This window comes from Equus caballus, chromosome 7, assembly GCF_041296265.1.
Source record: "Equus caballus isolate H_3958 breed thoroughbred chromosome 7, TB-T2T, whole genome shotgun sequence".
Taxonomy (NCBI): domain Eukaryota; kingdom Metazoa; phylum Chordata; class Mammalia; order Perissodactyla; family Equidae; genus Equus; species Equus caballus.
In genome coordinates, this window is record NC_091690.1 from 87,703,645 (window position 1) to 87,718,498 (window position 14,854).

Sequence of the window (14,854 nt, forward strand, 5' to 3'; positions counted from 1 at the left end):
GATGTTTTCATTTTTTTTTAAGATTGGCACCTGAATTAACAACTGTTGCCAATCTTTTTTTTTTTCTTTCTGCCTTTTCTCCCCAAATCCCCCTAGAACATAGTTGTATATTTTAGTGTGGGTCCTTATGGCATGTGGGATGTCACCTCAGCGTGGCCTGACGAGCGACGCCATGTCTGTGCCCAGGATCTGAACTGGTGAAACCCTGGGCCACCGCAGCAGAGTGCGCGAAATTAACCACTTGGCCACAGGGCCGGCCCCAGGTGATGGCTTCTAATATGAGTGCCTGGGAGAATGGTGGTATCCTCACCAAGATCCAGTAAAAGCAGGCTAGGGGAAAAGCGAGGTAAAGGGTGAGGAGACGATGAGCTGAGTTTGGCTGATATGGAATCTGAGGTGCCAAGGAGAAAGACATGTCTGCTAGACTAGGGAGAGGAAAAGATGGAGTTTTTCAGCCAAATGATAACAAAGGCTCTTTAACATCAGAAGGCCATGCTGACAGAGGATTGTCAGTAAGGCTGGATTCATGCTGACCTGCCCACACTAGGGACCTGGGTCTCTGGGCAGCCAGTAGCATCAGGGTCCAAAGTGGTCAAATGGGTTTAGGGAAGGAAGCTGTAGCCATTGAGCAGACGGGCCACTCATAACAATGAACAGCAAATCACTCAGCATGGCGGGTGGCGTCTACCTACCTCAGACAAACTCAGGAACAGAAAGCTTATTATAAGCCTATTCCCAGCTCCCGGGGGCCAGGGTAAGGAAGGAAATCAGCAAGGGCGATGGCCCCACTCCCTCCTCAGTCTCCTCACCTGCTTGTGCAGCCAGCCCCTTACCACCACCGGCACATTTGGGTTCCTCCGAATGGACTGGTCCCTCTTCCCAAAGCTGTGGACTTTATTGCTGGACTTTATGATCTACGAAAAAGCAGACTTGAACTCTAGCAGCAGGGGTGATGTAGGGAGGCACAACAAAGCACTTGTGTGATGGGAGGGCTGAGGCTCCCTGTGTCTCACTCTAAGCGGCAGCACCCTTTGATCAAAAGAACAAGGAGACAGGGAACAGGCATGCACATGGCCACAGCATTCTAATTAAAAGGCAAGTCCAAGACCTAGCAAGCTTCCCATCTGGGTCACAGAGAAAACAAATTAAAAGAATTTTTCAATCAACTCTCACCAGCAGCTGTTGGCCCTAATATGTCTTATGCCTTTTTGGAGCAAAGTTACTTCTTGGTCACAGATTTTGCCAATTTCCAGATTTTTACCCCTCCTATCTGGGTTCAGTCCTCAGCACTCTTCCGTTCTCTGCAATCTAGTTCTTTCCCCTGCTCCTCAGTCAGTGCTCCCACATCTTGGGTACAGACACCTCTGGGCCCTTCTCAAGGGCACCCTTCCTTGGGCCCATCTGTCATGAATGTCGCCAGGGGGTCTCTAACACACAGATGAACAGAGGTGTGGCCTTCCCAAGACACATGAGGAAAATGAAGAATGCATCCAAGGACCTTGATGTCAGTCCTGGTTCTGTCAGCAATCGCTTGTTTTCTTGAACAAGTGATATAACCCCAACTGGCCCAATTTCCTGATCTGTCATTTGGGGAGAATACTTCTTACATGTCTCCCTCACAAAATTATGGTGAAAGTCAAATGGGATCCTGGTTACAACGGGGTTTGGCAAAATATAAAAGAGGGGAGGGAAGGAACAAATGGCCAGGAGCTCACCTTGGGGCCAGGCTTGGCCTCCACGGTGGAAGTGGTCCCAGCAGTGGATGTCTCACTGACCATGCTGGACGGTCTTTGGTTTCTCTCTTGCTTCGACATATGTGGATTTGGCCTGTGGAGAGACATGGGGGAGTCCAGTGAATAAGTGCCAGACTGCTGTGGGAAGTGGAATATGAGATTTATTCCACGTTAGAACTAGTTGGTGGTTAGACAACCCAGGACCAATCTTTGGGAGACTATGTGACTCCAGACCACAGCCAGAGGGCCACGATGTCCAGTCTACTCTTGTACTTCAGGGAATCAAAAGGATGATAGATGGGTACATCTCCACAGCATGACACCCCACAAAGAGGTCAAGACAGTCATTCCTGTCTGCTGTCCTAAGGTCCCCACATTTACTCTCTTATTCAGGTGCCAGTGGCAACTGCCCCGCCAGATGGGAACAGTCAACACTCTTCAAAGCAAGAGCAATCCATACTCCTTACACACACGCACACCCACCCCTCCATTTCCCTGGCTCCCAAAAGAAGCTGTTTATAATTAGTAACAAGAAATCACTTGCGCACACATCCACACCCCCAGATACACACAGAGAATCGCTTACATAAATGCCAGTGGGGCTTGCCTCCCAAAATAGACTACTCAACAAAGAGTCCTATTCTAGGAACACTCCATTTGCCCCAAAATAGAGCCTTTGGAGATATTAACCCTTTGTGCCATGCCTGGAGAGCAGGAAGAAATGAAGCCTGCCTGGGTCCCCAATGAGGATCCCCTCAGTGCGTCCCCATCAGCATCCTGTGACATCAGGCTTCCCACCAAAAAGCTCCACCTGCCCCAGCAGGGCCAGCACTCTGCGAACGTGTCGGTACGGCACTCAGGCAACACTGTAGGGAGCCCTCCTCACCTGCCTCCACAGAGCCCCAGCATTTGCCTGAGGCTTTCAAAGCAGCGGCGGTGGCAAATGCCTCCACACAAATTCAATGCCTGTCCTTGAACAGCTCGACGCCCGACTCCCAGGCTCTGCCTACTCCAGGACCAGTAAACCTTCCTTGAAGTGTAAGTCCCAGCGTTCTGTAGCTGGGTTTTGTCCACTGCTCTGATGAGCAACAGGATTCAGGCAGCAGCAGTAAACTGAGATGGAGATGGAGGATCCAGGCAAGACACAGCTGAAGAAGCACTCTTGCTGTCCATCCACGAGGCTCACTTTTCCAAAGGTGCTACAAGGAAAAATCCTAATTTCCACCTTGGAGATATGCTGCTTCCTTCAAACATCACTGGGGCTCAAAGGATAAATGATTCTTCCTGTGCCCCAAGACAGAGCCGCGACACACTGTACCATTAGGGAAGTTCTCCGCAGAAGCAGCCGTGACCACCGTGCTCTCCAAGCTGTGCCAGCAGCTGGACCTCTGCAGCGGGCACCAGCTTTGCAAGGGGCTGGGCCCTGCTGGATGCTTGGCAGCTGGAGGTGCAAGACTCACCAGGCAGAAAGATTGCTGGCTCCTTATCAGCTCAGGCACTCGCTCCAGATTCCCCACCCCCGGCCTCCACCCAGCCAGACTTTTGTTATGGCTCCCCACTCAGAGAATGTCACCACACTCAGCCCGCTCATGTTGGCACAGGCTGTGTGCAGCACAGAGATAATCGGCGACCGGGGGTGGGCAGGGGCTCTGAGAGGCTGCCTTGTCCAGGCCCTGCCTCCTCCAGGCAGAACTATGTCCAAAACGACTTCCTGGAACCTGGTCTTGAGCCTGACTTTTCAGATTTCCAGAGGCTGAGACAAGGAAGAAGAGTTCCTTCACTTCAGTTACGGCAGCTGTAGCTCTAAGCTAAAACCAGGACACAAAGTCCAACAACAACAAAGGCTTGTTTGGTATTTTATCAAGTTTAATTCACTCCCATTTAAGATACTGATAGAAGCTTATTATAGAATATTTGAGAAATAAAAGAAAAAAAGCTGAAAGGAAAGAAAAAAATCACCCAGAGTCCTGCTATCCAAAGGAAAATCATTTTTCACACTTGGGATATTTACTTCCATTCTTTTTTATATGCCTGACTTTTGGGAGAGGTGGTGCTTTTTTGTTTTTATATAATTGCGATCATACTGTGTTTATGATTTTGCATCTTGATTTTAAACAACTTATTGTAATATAAACATTTTCTCTATTATTTTAAACTCATCCACGTCATTTTAAATGACTACATCACATTCCAACAACTTGATATGCCACTTCTCCTCTGTGGGACAAAGAAAAGACTATTTGGATTTGTGACTGGCCCAGGAAATCCAGGACGGATGGCCACTTTTGCCATTTCTGCACCTTACAATCTTGAGCTCTAACTTTAACCACCCCCCTGCATTCTGACCCCACATCCCCTCCCCACACTAGCTTCTGGGATGCTGGCTGGCCAGAGAGCACCTCTGGCCAACAGTACAGGAAGAAAGATGACTGCCTGTAGCCCTGGGTAGGTGAAGAAAGAGGGTACGAGCACCACCTAGGGAGCCAGCTGTGAAGAGATTTCCGCTGGAGGAGGACTGGTTATGGTCCTGACACTGAACACCAGTGAGGGACAGTGGCGGGGGTGGGGAGGGGAGGAGGAGGAAGAAACACAGGAAGACAACTTCATTCTTCATGACTACAGGGACCTCTGCTAAGCCACACCCAGAGAAAGCTGGCTTATCAGGGGATATGATTAAAGTCCAAATTAACCATGTTGTCTCCATAAACAGAAGCATGTCTTCACAGGGCTCCCCACAGGCAAGGACGTCTCCCAACTCAAGAACAGACTCAACCATTACCTGGCAGTCCCTGACTTGGCTCTTTAAAAGAACAAGACACACACAGCTACCCAGTCACTCAAGTAACAAGATCTGTCTTCGGAGGATGTTTCTCTGAATCTCCTCCACGTAGGTAATAATCTTGTAGGTCCTCCATGGGTAAATGTGACTTTTTGAATAACTAGAAATTATCCAGAATTACAACTAATAAAAAAAAATGGTGGTCATGCTTAGGACACCCTTTGGTATTCAAAAATGAGGATATGAAAAAAAAGTGTCAAAAACGATTTCCTCACTTGGCTGTAGAGCTGGCTTTGATGGAAACTTCTAGAGGTCGTTTACCATACCATTTTGAGCAATGGGAACATCAATGGTGCATGTGTGTAGCCTCCGGAAGAGACAACACTGAAGGGATCATCACTCACTTGGATGTGCACATTCTGGAACATTTGAATCAGTTACATCTTACAGGCATGTCCCCACTTAAGAACTTAGAAGGGCTGACACTGATTTGTCCTCAACTCCTCAGACCGAGGTGCACTCCTGACAGCTTTCACCCAAGAACCTTCCCCCTCCCCCAGGGAGGAGCCTGTGCCTCTGAGCCGAGCAGCTGTGATAGGCAGTTCAGCTCTCAACAGCACACCCTCAGGCACATGAGTCACACAGATCCCGGGAGAGGAGACCAAAAAACCTGCACAGGCGAGAGGAAGGCAGACTCTTGGTGTCATTAAAGAAAATCTATTAACTTGAAAGCCTGTTTGCCAGGTTTCTGTGCTATCTGGATTCCCAAAGTACAGTGGGATGATTTGAACAAAGACTTCTCTTTCCTTGACTTGGGCTACATGAATACTGATCATTTTGCTGGAGGAGTGTGGGCTGAAGTTCAAAACAGTGAGCTAGACTTTTAACTCAATTGCTTCCTATGTGAAATGAACAAAAGAAGTTGAGACCAAACAAAAATCAGTCTAGAGAAGCCCAGTAGGAAAGTGACTTCATTCTACTCTGAACTTCCTCAAGGATGTGTCAGGTGAGCCTAGGCAGGAAGTCACCTTCTCTGTCCCTCAATTTCCCAATTTTTATTTATTTTATTGAAAATTGGCCCCTGAGCTAACCTCTGTTGCCAATCTTTTTTTTTTTCTTCTTCTCCCGAAAGCCCCCCAGTACATAGTTGTATATTCTAGTTGAGAGTACCCCTGGTTCTGCTATGTGGGACGCCACCTCAGCATGGCTTGCTGAGTGGTGCCACGTCTGCACCCAGGATCCGAAGTGGCAAAACCCTGGGCCGCCAAAGCAGAGCACGCAAACTTAACCACTCGGCCATGGGGCCAGCCCAATTTCCGCATTTTTAAAAGAAGCTACTTCTGCTTCTGACATATCCAGGATCAAATGCATATGACACTGACAGATGTCGTAAGAAAGGGAGGTTATAAATTCAGAAGCCATTTTGTCTTTGTTGGGTCGGAATTTAGGCAAGTTTGGGTTAATGGGATCCTCAGCTGCCTCTTAGTCAACATCATGAACTGGAGCAGACAGAAGTGGGGTCACAGCAAGACCCTTCCCTACACTATCGTTGTCACAATAGGTATGTCACCAAGCCAAGTATCACTACCCCTTAGGGACAGGTACACAAGGCCTGGCAACCGGAGGGACTGGGCTGTACTTGTCCAGCACCTACTATGTGCCAGGCACTTTACCCACATTATCTCACTCAACCCTGGCAAAGCTAATTTTACCATCTCCATTTTGCAGATGAGGAAATTGAGGCTCAGAGAGATTAACGACTTGCCCAAGACAGAGCCTGGACTCCCAAACCCCGTACTTTGCCAGAGAGACACTGTCCCATGACAAGTCCCAAGGTCTGATACAAGCAGCCCCAAGGCCAACCCCCAAACCAAGAGGATCCTGGGGTGGTGGGAAGACCATGAGCCCAGAATAAGTGAGTCTCAACAGAGCTCTGCAGGTTACTGACTCTTCCGCAAGTCACATGACATCGCCAGGCCTCAGTTTCCATTTTTGCAAAATGGGGTGAAAACTACTCTCATCTCACAAGGTGCTTGTGTGGATTGAAATGACACTTTGAAAAGCATGAAGCATTGCACTAAATGAAAAGCACTGTTTGAGGCCACCAATGGAAACCCCAGAATTTAAATCTCAAATATACCTTATTTTATTTCCAAGAATTTCTCTCCAGAAAGCTCAAGGTACCGAACGATTAACTTCGAAACAATCATTTCCCAAAAACACCTTATCTGGGGATTCTTTAAAGTGTAGTAACCCTGTGGCTGGGGGACGGGGCTCCCATTCTTTCCCCAGGAGAATGATAATGTCAAGAGTCTTCAAAGCTATGATGGGTGGTTAGAAAGCTATGGGGAATCAGAAATCTCTTATTGAGAAGACATCATTACATGACACCTGTATCCCATTAATTCTTGGAAAAATAGGCCCCCAAATTCACACTCTGTCCTTAAGGATTCTACACAGAGAACGCAGCTAAAATTACTGCTGTGAGAGGAGGAGTGCACGAGAACAGGCACACTTACAAACAACCAGCACATTTTTTAAGGCTCTCACACCCACCACCTAAGGGGTTTGGGAAAAAGCAATGCACAATGAAAAGCAGAAATAAAAGAAAGTTCTTGTCCCAAACAGGCAGACACCTCCACACCCCGTCTTCCCAGAGAAAGAGACACACACAGACAGACCGCCAACGCTCACTGTACACTCCCAACACCCTGGGGGAGGCTGTCTGACACAGGTTTTCATTCAGCAACTGTGGCCTCATTACTCAGCTATGGCTCTCTGTGCTCGACTCCCTCACCCTACAGCGCCTCTCTCAAACACAGGCTCCAGTTCCTCACCCCACCCCCTCTCAGGGGCTGGAAACCAGCCCAAACAGCACCCCTCACCTGGCATGAAAGTAACCCACCGAGCCTCGTGGGCTCCCCTCCCCTGCCCTGAAACTCCAGCACTGCCCTTCACTCCGCCTGAGTCCCGCTCTGCTGTAAGACCCTGGGCCCAGTCTCTTCCGCTGTGCCCGGGAAGAACCAGATCTTGACCTCCTCCACTGTCCCTCCCACCTCTGCTGTCCTGTTTCAGAGACTGCTGCCATTCTAACCTGAGCCTTTGACAAGTCCTCTGCTAGCCTATCAGCTCCTCCTGGCCTACCCCGCAGCCACTTTTCTCATCAGAAAATAGCCATTTCTTCCCAGACCAGGGGGAGGGAAAGAAGAGGGCAAGAAGGGAAGGCACAGGAGAAACAAAATCACTGTTGGCAAGCAGCAGCTTCCCTTCCACACACAGCAAAGCCACCACTGCAGCGTGTTCACCAGCACAGACAGAGCCGGGGACGGTGCTGTGTGGCAATGACTACATCCCCAGTGCTCTTCCGAACACCAACATCAAAGCCAAGCCCAAACCCAGGTGTCTGAATGAACTGAGAACACCATCACCACCTCATCCCCTACCTGTGACTGTCACAAACACCGTCTCCTATACCAGGAAGGAAAACTGCACAGCCAAGTTTCTGCATCTGCTTGCCAGGTGTTTCCATTTTTCCTCATTTTTTCTGTTGCCATGGCAACCAAACGCCAACAGGCAAAGCTAACCCAAGACTGCCAGTCTGGCTGTATCAGCAGCAGATAGCAACTCAGCAGCCTCACAGCCGAACAACAGGACAGGACGGACTCCTTCTCCGAGCTCAGAGTTGTAGCGCACCCCCACCCCATCCTGTGCTCTCAATTCCACAGCGAGATTTTACCAACTTGTAACTGCAGGAGGAATGGAAGACAGCCATCTCCTAGCCGCAGGGGATACCCCACCCCCAGGGCCATCATCAGCATGTGCCTTGCAGTCTTGCCCTGCAACCTGCAAAATGAACCCCCAAAGAGGTCAGAGGTCGGGAAGGTAATTCTTACCTCCACAAGATATCTTTTTAAGTGGTATCCTCCAAACACCACTCACGACATTCCAGGCAATTCCAACTTGTGATTCTTTTCCAAACAATCCATTCGGAAAACCAAGGGCTGCTCAGATCCCAGTGGAAGGAACAAACTAAACTCCTTAGGATGCTGGGAAAGGCAGGCCAAGCAAGGGTCCTCTCCAGGGTAAGAAACTCCAAGGGGATTTTGGGCACCTTGCAGCTGGCTTCTGAGCACAACAGCAGGCTCCTGAACTTCCAGAGCGCACACTCTCTCAACTAGGCCCCACCTCAACATCAAATGGTTGACAGAGCCTGGAGATAAGTGTGCACAGCCTCTGTCAGTCAGCTGCCAGCGTCATGGCTCCGGAATGCTTCTCTCCTCTTCCCGAGAGCTGCAGAGGCGTCTGTCAGCGGCTTCCTGGGCAGCCCAGAAAGAGGAGAAAATGCTCCTGTGCCTGGCACCAACCACCAAAACCTCAGCCTGGAAGTTCCTGTGCCAAGGCTGACCCTTCAGGAGGGCCCCTGGATGTGGTCCTTTAAGCCACAAAGGGCAAGCCACAGCTTCCAATTCAAGGAAATCACGGAGAATCAGGCAGGAGCTTAAGAAGAGGAGCCCAAGTGATCCAATCACTGGAAATGAGGCCCTCTAAAAAGGCTTGAGGATTTTTTCTGGAGAAAAGACTACCACGGAGGCTTGGTGTCTTTCAAGCAAGTGTGAAGTTATTAGATCAAATTCCATTACTGCACATACAATTACAATTACAATCTCTAAGCAGCAATGGCCTGCTTAGTCGGCACATTAACACCTGAGAACAGCCAAGGAAGGAGATTGTCTCCTGAAGACTGTTGAAATGAGAGGCAGTATGTATAGTGGTTAAAAGCACAGCATCTGGGGCCAGACTACCTGGATTCAAATCCTAACTCTGCCACTTACTAGCTGTGTGACTTTGGCAAGACTCTTAAGCTCTCTGTGCTTCAGTATCCATGATAATAATGGTATCTTCTTCATAAGACTGCTGTGGAAATTAAATTAATATAGGTAAAGCACTTAGAAAAGGACCTGGTAATAAATAGTAGGGCTCTAAGTGTTAGCTATAAAAATAATAACATTATTATTAATGGAAAAAGCCAACTCTTATTCTGGGAGGTAGGTCACTTCATTTAATGGTAAAGATGAAATTCTAGATCCCAAAACAAGGGATGCTAGAAAATCTCTTTCCTGGAAAATTATGGACTGAGCTGAAATTTGCCAACCTAAAACTTTTACTCATTGATCTGATGCCTGCCTCTGGCAGCCACACAATAAATGTACCCCACTTGCACCTGCCAGCCCTTCTTGAAGACTTACAGCAGACCCTGCTTCATCTTCTCTCCTGCAGACTAAACATGAGAGGTCACAGGACAGGGTTTCCAGGCCCCTCACCACAATGGTCTCTCTCCTCAGGGGAATCTCAATTGCTCAACACCCCTCTTGAAATTTAGTACCCAGATCACAGTGTTTACTTGGCATGTCCCTGGTGCTTCATAAACTTGGAATGAGTGAATGCAGTAGTCCACAAACACCATGGTATACCAGAACCATTCTCCCCCTTTCTCTGCACATCACACTTTTATTAATGCGACCCGAGCTTAAATGAGCTCTTCCAAGAGGGATTTCCACATGCCTGCTGGCTTGGGTATGCAGGGGAGTCCCCTGGGGGACAAGGCTGCAGGATCTGATGATGGATACCCACTCACCTTGGGGGTTCTGACAAAGAACTAGGTACCATAGCAGAAAAGGAGAAATGAGAAAGCAAACACACTAGTCATGCAGCAAAAGAAGTGACAGACTCAAAAGGTCCTGCTTCCCTTAATAAATCTGGATTGTAGGTTATGAAGTGTAGTCATTAGTGCTGACCAACAAATATTTCTGATTCTCTCCCCAGGTGCATGGTAGAAATGCAATTCCCTGACCCCTTGAAGTTAGGAGTGGTCATGTGACTTGCTTTAGCCAATGAGATGTGAGTGAAAGAGCCAGTGAGCAAATCCCCAAGTTCCCTTTCTCTTGCCTTTGGCAATGATGGAAGCACAGAGATGGAGCCTCCCTCAGCAAAGATGACAGAGCAGAACCCCTCAGGTGACCTGTGACAGACACGGAGCAAAAGTGACAAGTAAACTTAATTGCTTTAAGTCACAGGGATTTTGTTTGTTGCTGTTAGCACAGCAGCCCCTAGCCCATCCTGACTGATTCTGTTTTAGTAACACAGAAACTAGAATATTCAGAGCTTGCGTCCTCTGGATCCACCAGATCATAGCTTTCACATTATTTCTCTTCTGCATGCTTCTAATCTGTAAGATAGGAAACCATCTTTTGGTGGGCGTGCACCTGTTACACCAAGCAGCTCAGGTGAGCCCCACCTGCCAACAGTGGGGGAGACGCAATGCTTTAAGGAAGCCACCATGGAGACTGTTTCCCCACATACACACAGGAGAAGGAACCCAAGATCACTGGACTAAAATCCATCTAAGACTGTCACTGTGGCAGGGTGTGTGGAGGAGACTTACGGATGCCAGAAGAACTGGGAGTAACTTAGGAGGGATGGGAATAGCAAGTTGTCTAAATCGGTGGGTCTCAAAGTTTACCTGAATCGGAATCACCTGTAGGTGGACTAGGGGCTCCTACCTCCAGAGTCTCTAATTCAGCAGGGCTGGGGGGCGGTGTGCATTTCTAACAAGTTCTCAGATGATGCTAGTTCAGACACCACACTTTGAGAACCACTGCTCTAGAAGAATTCACTCCAGGAAACCAGGGTGGAGGCTCCGGCAAGAGGAGTTGATGTGGCCTTAACAGACCCTTTTGGAGAAGGAAAAGAGTCGGTTTTCCCCTTTCCACCAAACACATCAGTCTGAGAGCTGATGTGTAAATGGCACAAATGGTCATCTCCGTCTTTTTTCTTCATCACATAACACAACAAAATTAAGCTCCTTTAAGGGAACAAAACAGGCATCTTATTCACTGTCACATTTTTAAAAACTGGTTTCTGTGCGGGGAAATCATGCCTCACTCACCCTCCAGAGCTCCACCAGGAGGCAAATCTGGGTTTATTTCAGAAGGAAGCAATTTAGATAACTGGCGGCAACCTCCCTCCCCAACCTTATCTCCACACTTCCCTTCGCAGGCCTCCACTACAGCTCAGTCTTCCTGCCCTCTGACCCCACCGAGGCTGGTCACACTTCCCTCAGCTCTGACGGGCCCTCACACACATGCACACTTATCTTCATTTATCTAAATCCTCCCCCTTCCTCCAGTTTGGGGCCAGACACTTCAAGAAAGTCTTCCCTCTCTTTCATCCCCATCACAGCCAATCAATCACCAAGTCCTGTCAATTTTACCTCCCGAGCATCTCCAGAGTCCATCCGGGGCTCTTCATTTTTCACTCTAACTTAACTGGTTTAGATCCTCCAGGCTCTACCCACTTTCCCCTCCAGGTCTTTGCCCGAGTTGTGCAGCTTGACTGGGCAGATCTCAATTTAAACAACAGCCCTTCCCAGGATGGAGAGGCCTTCCACGAGCCCTAAGCCAGGTTAGAACCCTCTTCTATCAACTCCCATTGAACCCTATCTTTCCGCCATCATGAACATTTATCACATTTGTGATCTCTTGTTAAGTCATCTATCTTCCCTACTCAACCGTAAGCTCTTCACAGACAGGACCACATTTGTCTTGCTTGCTGCTGTAACTGCAGAGTCTGGCGCAGCCCCAGACACAGTGTAGGGACTTACTAAGTATTCAATGAATAAGTGCAGGGATCACCACATCAGTTCATAGGAATCCTCCCTTACTTTCAATGCCTAAAGCACATCCTGCCTGCTTCGAGGAATGTCTGCCCATACAGTTGCACCCACCACCTGAGACAAGCAAGCATGTCTTACGACATTCAGGAAATGGGACCTAGAGGGAAAAAGTGACTCGTGAAAAGAATAAAAATCTTCTTGAAAACTGGACTGAATTGAGATTAATTACAGAGATATGTTCATAGGATAACAGAGGCTACCTTCTCAGAAGTGGTCAGCAGACAAAGTCTTCTGTTAACAAGGAGGAAAATGATGTGTGTACAGAAGTGTTGAGTGATGGAAAGTCTGCATTTCTCTAGAAGCTCTATTAAAGTTGGTAACTTCCAAGCTAAGTGTTCTGATAGATTCTCCGTGCAGAGCTTTAATGACAGGCACTCGTGTCTCCAGGATGCCTAAGGAAGGGGGCTGAACTCAATGACCTCCCAAGTACTTCTGACCTTCAGGAATCTATAAACAAACTCACTCCAAGCTGGAATTCAAAGAATCCACATTCTGGCTCTGTCTTTACACAACAGTTCTTTCTCGATGTAGGAGACAAGACAATCTTTACCTTCTACCCACTCTTTCTTACGGTTTTAATGCTTTCAAAGTCAGACTCCCAACCCCAGAGTCTGGCTGTCATGTCCCATGGGCCACCAGTATCAAAATAATTTAGCAAGCAGCCTCTGACTAGGGAGGGGGTTAGACCTTACTGAAAGAGATCAAGCTTGGATGACATCCATCCAGGCTTTTGTGCCTCTAACTATGCAACTTTGGGCAAATGACTTTGCTTCTTTGAGTCTCAGTGTCTTCATCTCTAAAACGGGGATGGTCTATATCTCAGGATTATTGTATTAAAATGAGATATGCACGTAAAATCCCCATGTAAACATGCAAAGAACGTCAGTATTATCATAATTATAGATTTCTGGTTTTAAAAGTTCTGTAGGATAATGACTCTAAGCTGAACGTACTATAGAGATGAAATGTTTGGAATTTGCTTCAAAATAATCCAGGGAGTGAGGGGGAGAGTATAGATGAAATAAAATCAGCCACGTTCTGGAAAGTGTTGAAGATGGGCAGTAAATACATTGGATTTATCACTGTATCTCTACTTTTGTATATGTCTGAAATTTTCCATAATACAAAGTTCAATGGTGTAAGTACCGAGGGAGGGAAATGCTGTAAAAATATAAATACTGATAATTTAAGATCCTATTTGGTCTAGGTGACAGAACAGAAGAAAAATGATTTGAAAAAAAAAAAACTTAAAGCCAACATCTAATAGATTCTCAGGCAGAATTGTTTTCTCCAAACAGCACTGCTCCAGATGAGCAGAAGGAAACAGAGCTACTTGCACATGTTTCTCTGCCTTCATTTTTGGAAGAAGAACACACCCTGCTGGGGTTGTACGCGCATTTGTTAAAGTAGACAGGCCCTGGTTGGCAGAGCCTGCCTCCAAGCACCCCAGAGGCCCTGCTTAAATGGGACTGGAGAGCTAGGAGAGTTCCCGTGTCAGGAAAGCAAGCAGAAAGGATGCAAAATGTTCAGGGACGATGAGTGTCACCAGTCCTCTCTTCTAAGTCCTGGCTTTGGACTCTTAGTTGAGGCCTCCCTGGGAGGCTGGCTCAGCTTGGTCTGAGGCTATATTTAAGGTACTTTCACATCAGATGAGCGTGTTCTCTCAGAGCACAGCTAATGTGTTAGATGATGCTCGAGGGGAAAGGGAGCTTTTAAGATGCTCTGACAATACCAATCACAGCACATCCCCATATCTTCTCCCCACTTCCACATCTTCCCATTGAGAGAAGTACAGAGATTGAAAAACAAAATTCTCGCATTTCTTTTTGTTTGTTTTGAGGAAGATCAGCCCTGGGCTAACATCTGCTACCTGTCCTCCTCTTTTTGCTGAGGAAGACTGGCCCTGAGCTAAAATCCGTGCCCAACTTCCTCTACTTTGTATGTGGGACACATGCCACAACATGATGTGATGAGTGGTGCCATGTCCCCACCCAGGATCCGAACCGGCGAACCCCGGGCCGGTGAAGCTGAACATATGCACTTAACCGCTGCGCCACCGGGCCCACCCCGTTGCATTTCACTTTGAATCACACAACTTACTCCAAGCCCCTCTGAGAGAGAAAATAGTCCAACAAGCTTTGTTTTGAGCAAGTGCCTTAAAGCTTCCAAACTCCGCCTGAAAAAGGAGAATTTATAAAAGTACTTACTCTTCTTGAAGAATAAATTCGCTATTTTCTGGAGAAAACTGCCCACTCACAGGATGCCTGAATGCTGTGGTCTGCTGGTTATGGCTAAAGAGAAAGAAAGAGATAATGAAGGAGAAGTCATGTGAATGGAAAGGATTACAGACACAACAATAGGTCAGTAATGTCTGAGAAACCCCCATCATCACAGCTTCCTCCCTGGGTGAGACAGTGGGCCTTTCCTCCGAGAGGCCCTTAATCTATCAGAACCCGGCTGCATTTAAAACTAAGAACTTCCAGCTCAGGTGCCAAAGCCCACCTAAGATGCGGGGATTTTAATTCTAGGGAAGTCTTTGCTTGATGAGAACACTGCTTCTTAGAGGAACATTCCATCAAACGAGCCGCTCAGCAAAAAGTGACTTTAAGA

At 47.6% G+C, this 14,854-nt stretch overlaps 1 protein-coding gene across 50 annotated transcripts in view; it reads right to left on the minus strand.

Moving 5' to 3' along the window:
• PLEKHA7 (pleckstrin homology domain containing A7) overlaps window positions 1-14,854 on the minus strand; it is a 198,749-nt gene that overhangs the window by 67,254 nt on the left and 116,641 nt on the right. For 46 of the 50 annotated variants that reach the window (XR_011441148.1, XR_011441146.1, XR_011441147.1 and 43 more), the window contains 3 exons: window positions 14,452-14,535; window positions 1,716-1,827; window positions 810-914 (listed from right to left, as the gene is read on the minus strand). Coding sequence is in view for 44 of the 50 variants with exons in the window: in XM_070274881.1 (XP_070130982.1) it covers window positions 810-914; window positions 1,716-1,827; window positions 14,452-14,535 (301 nt within the window). In the remaining 6 variants the exon portion in view is untranslated. Of the gene's footprint in view, window positions 1-809; window positions 915-1,715; window positions 1,828-2,619; window positions 3,195-8,405; window positions 8,640-14,451; window positions 14,536-14,854 lie in introns of those variants that run through there. The other 4 variants (XM_070274887.1, XM_070274886.1, XM_014741789.3 and 1 more) reach the window with 2 other exon arrangements.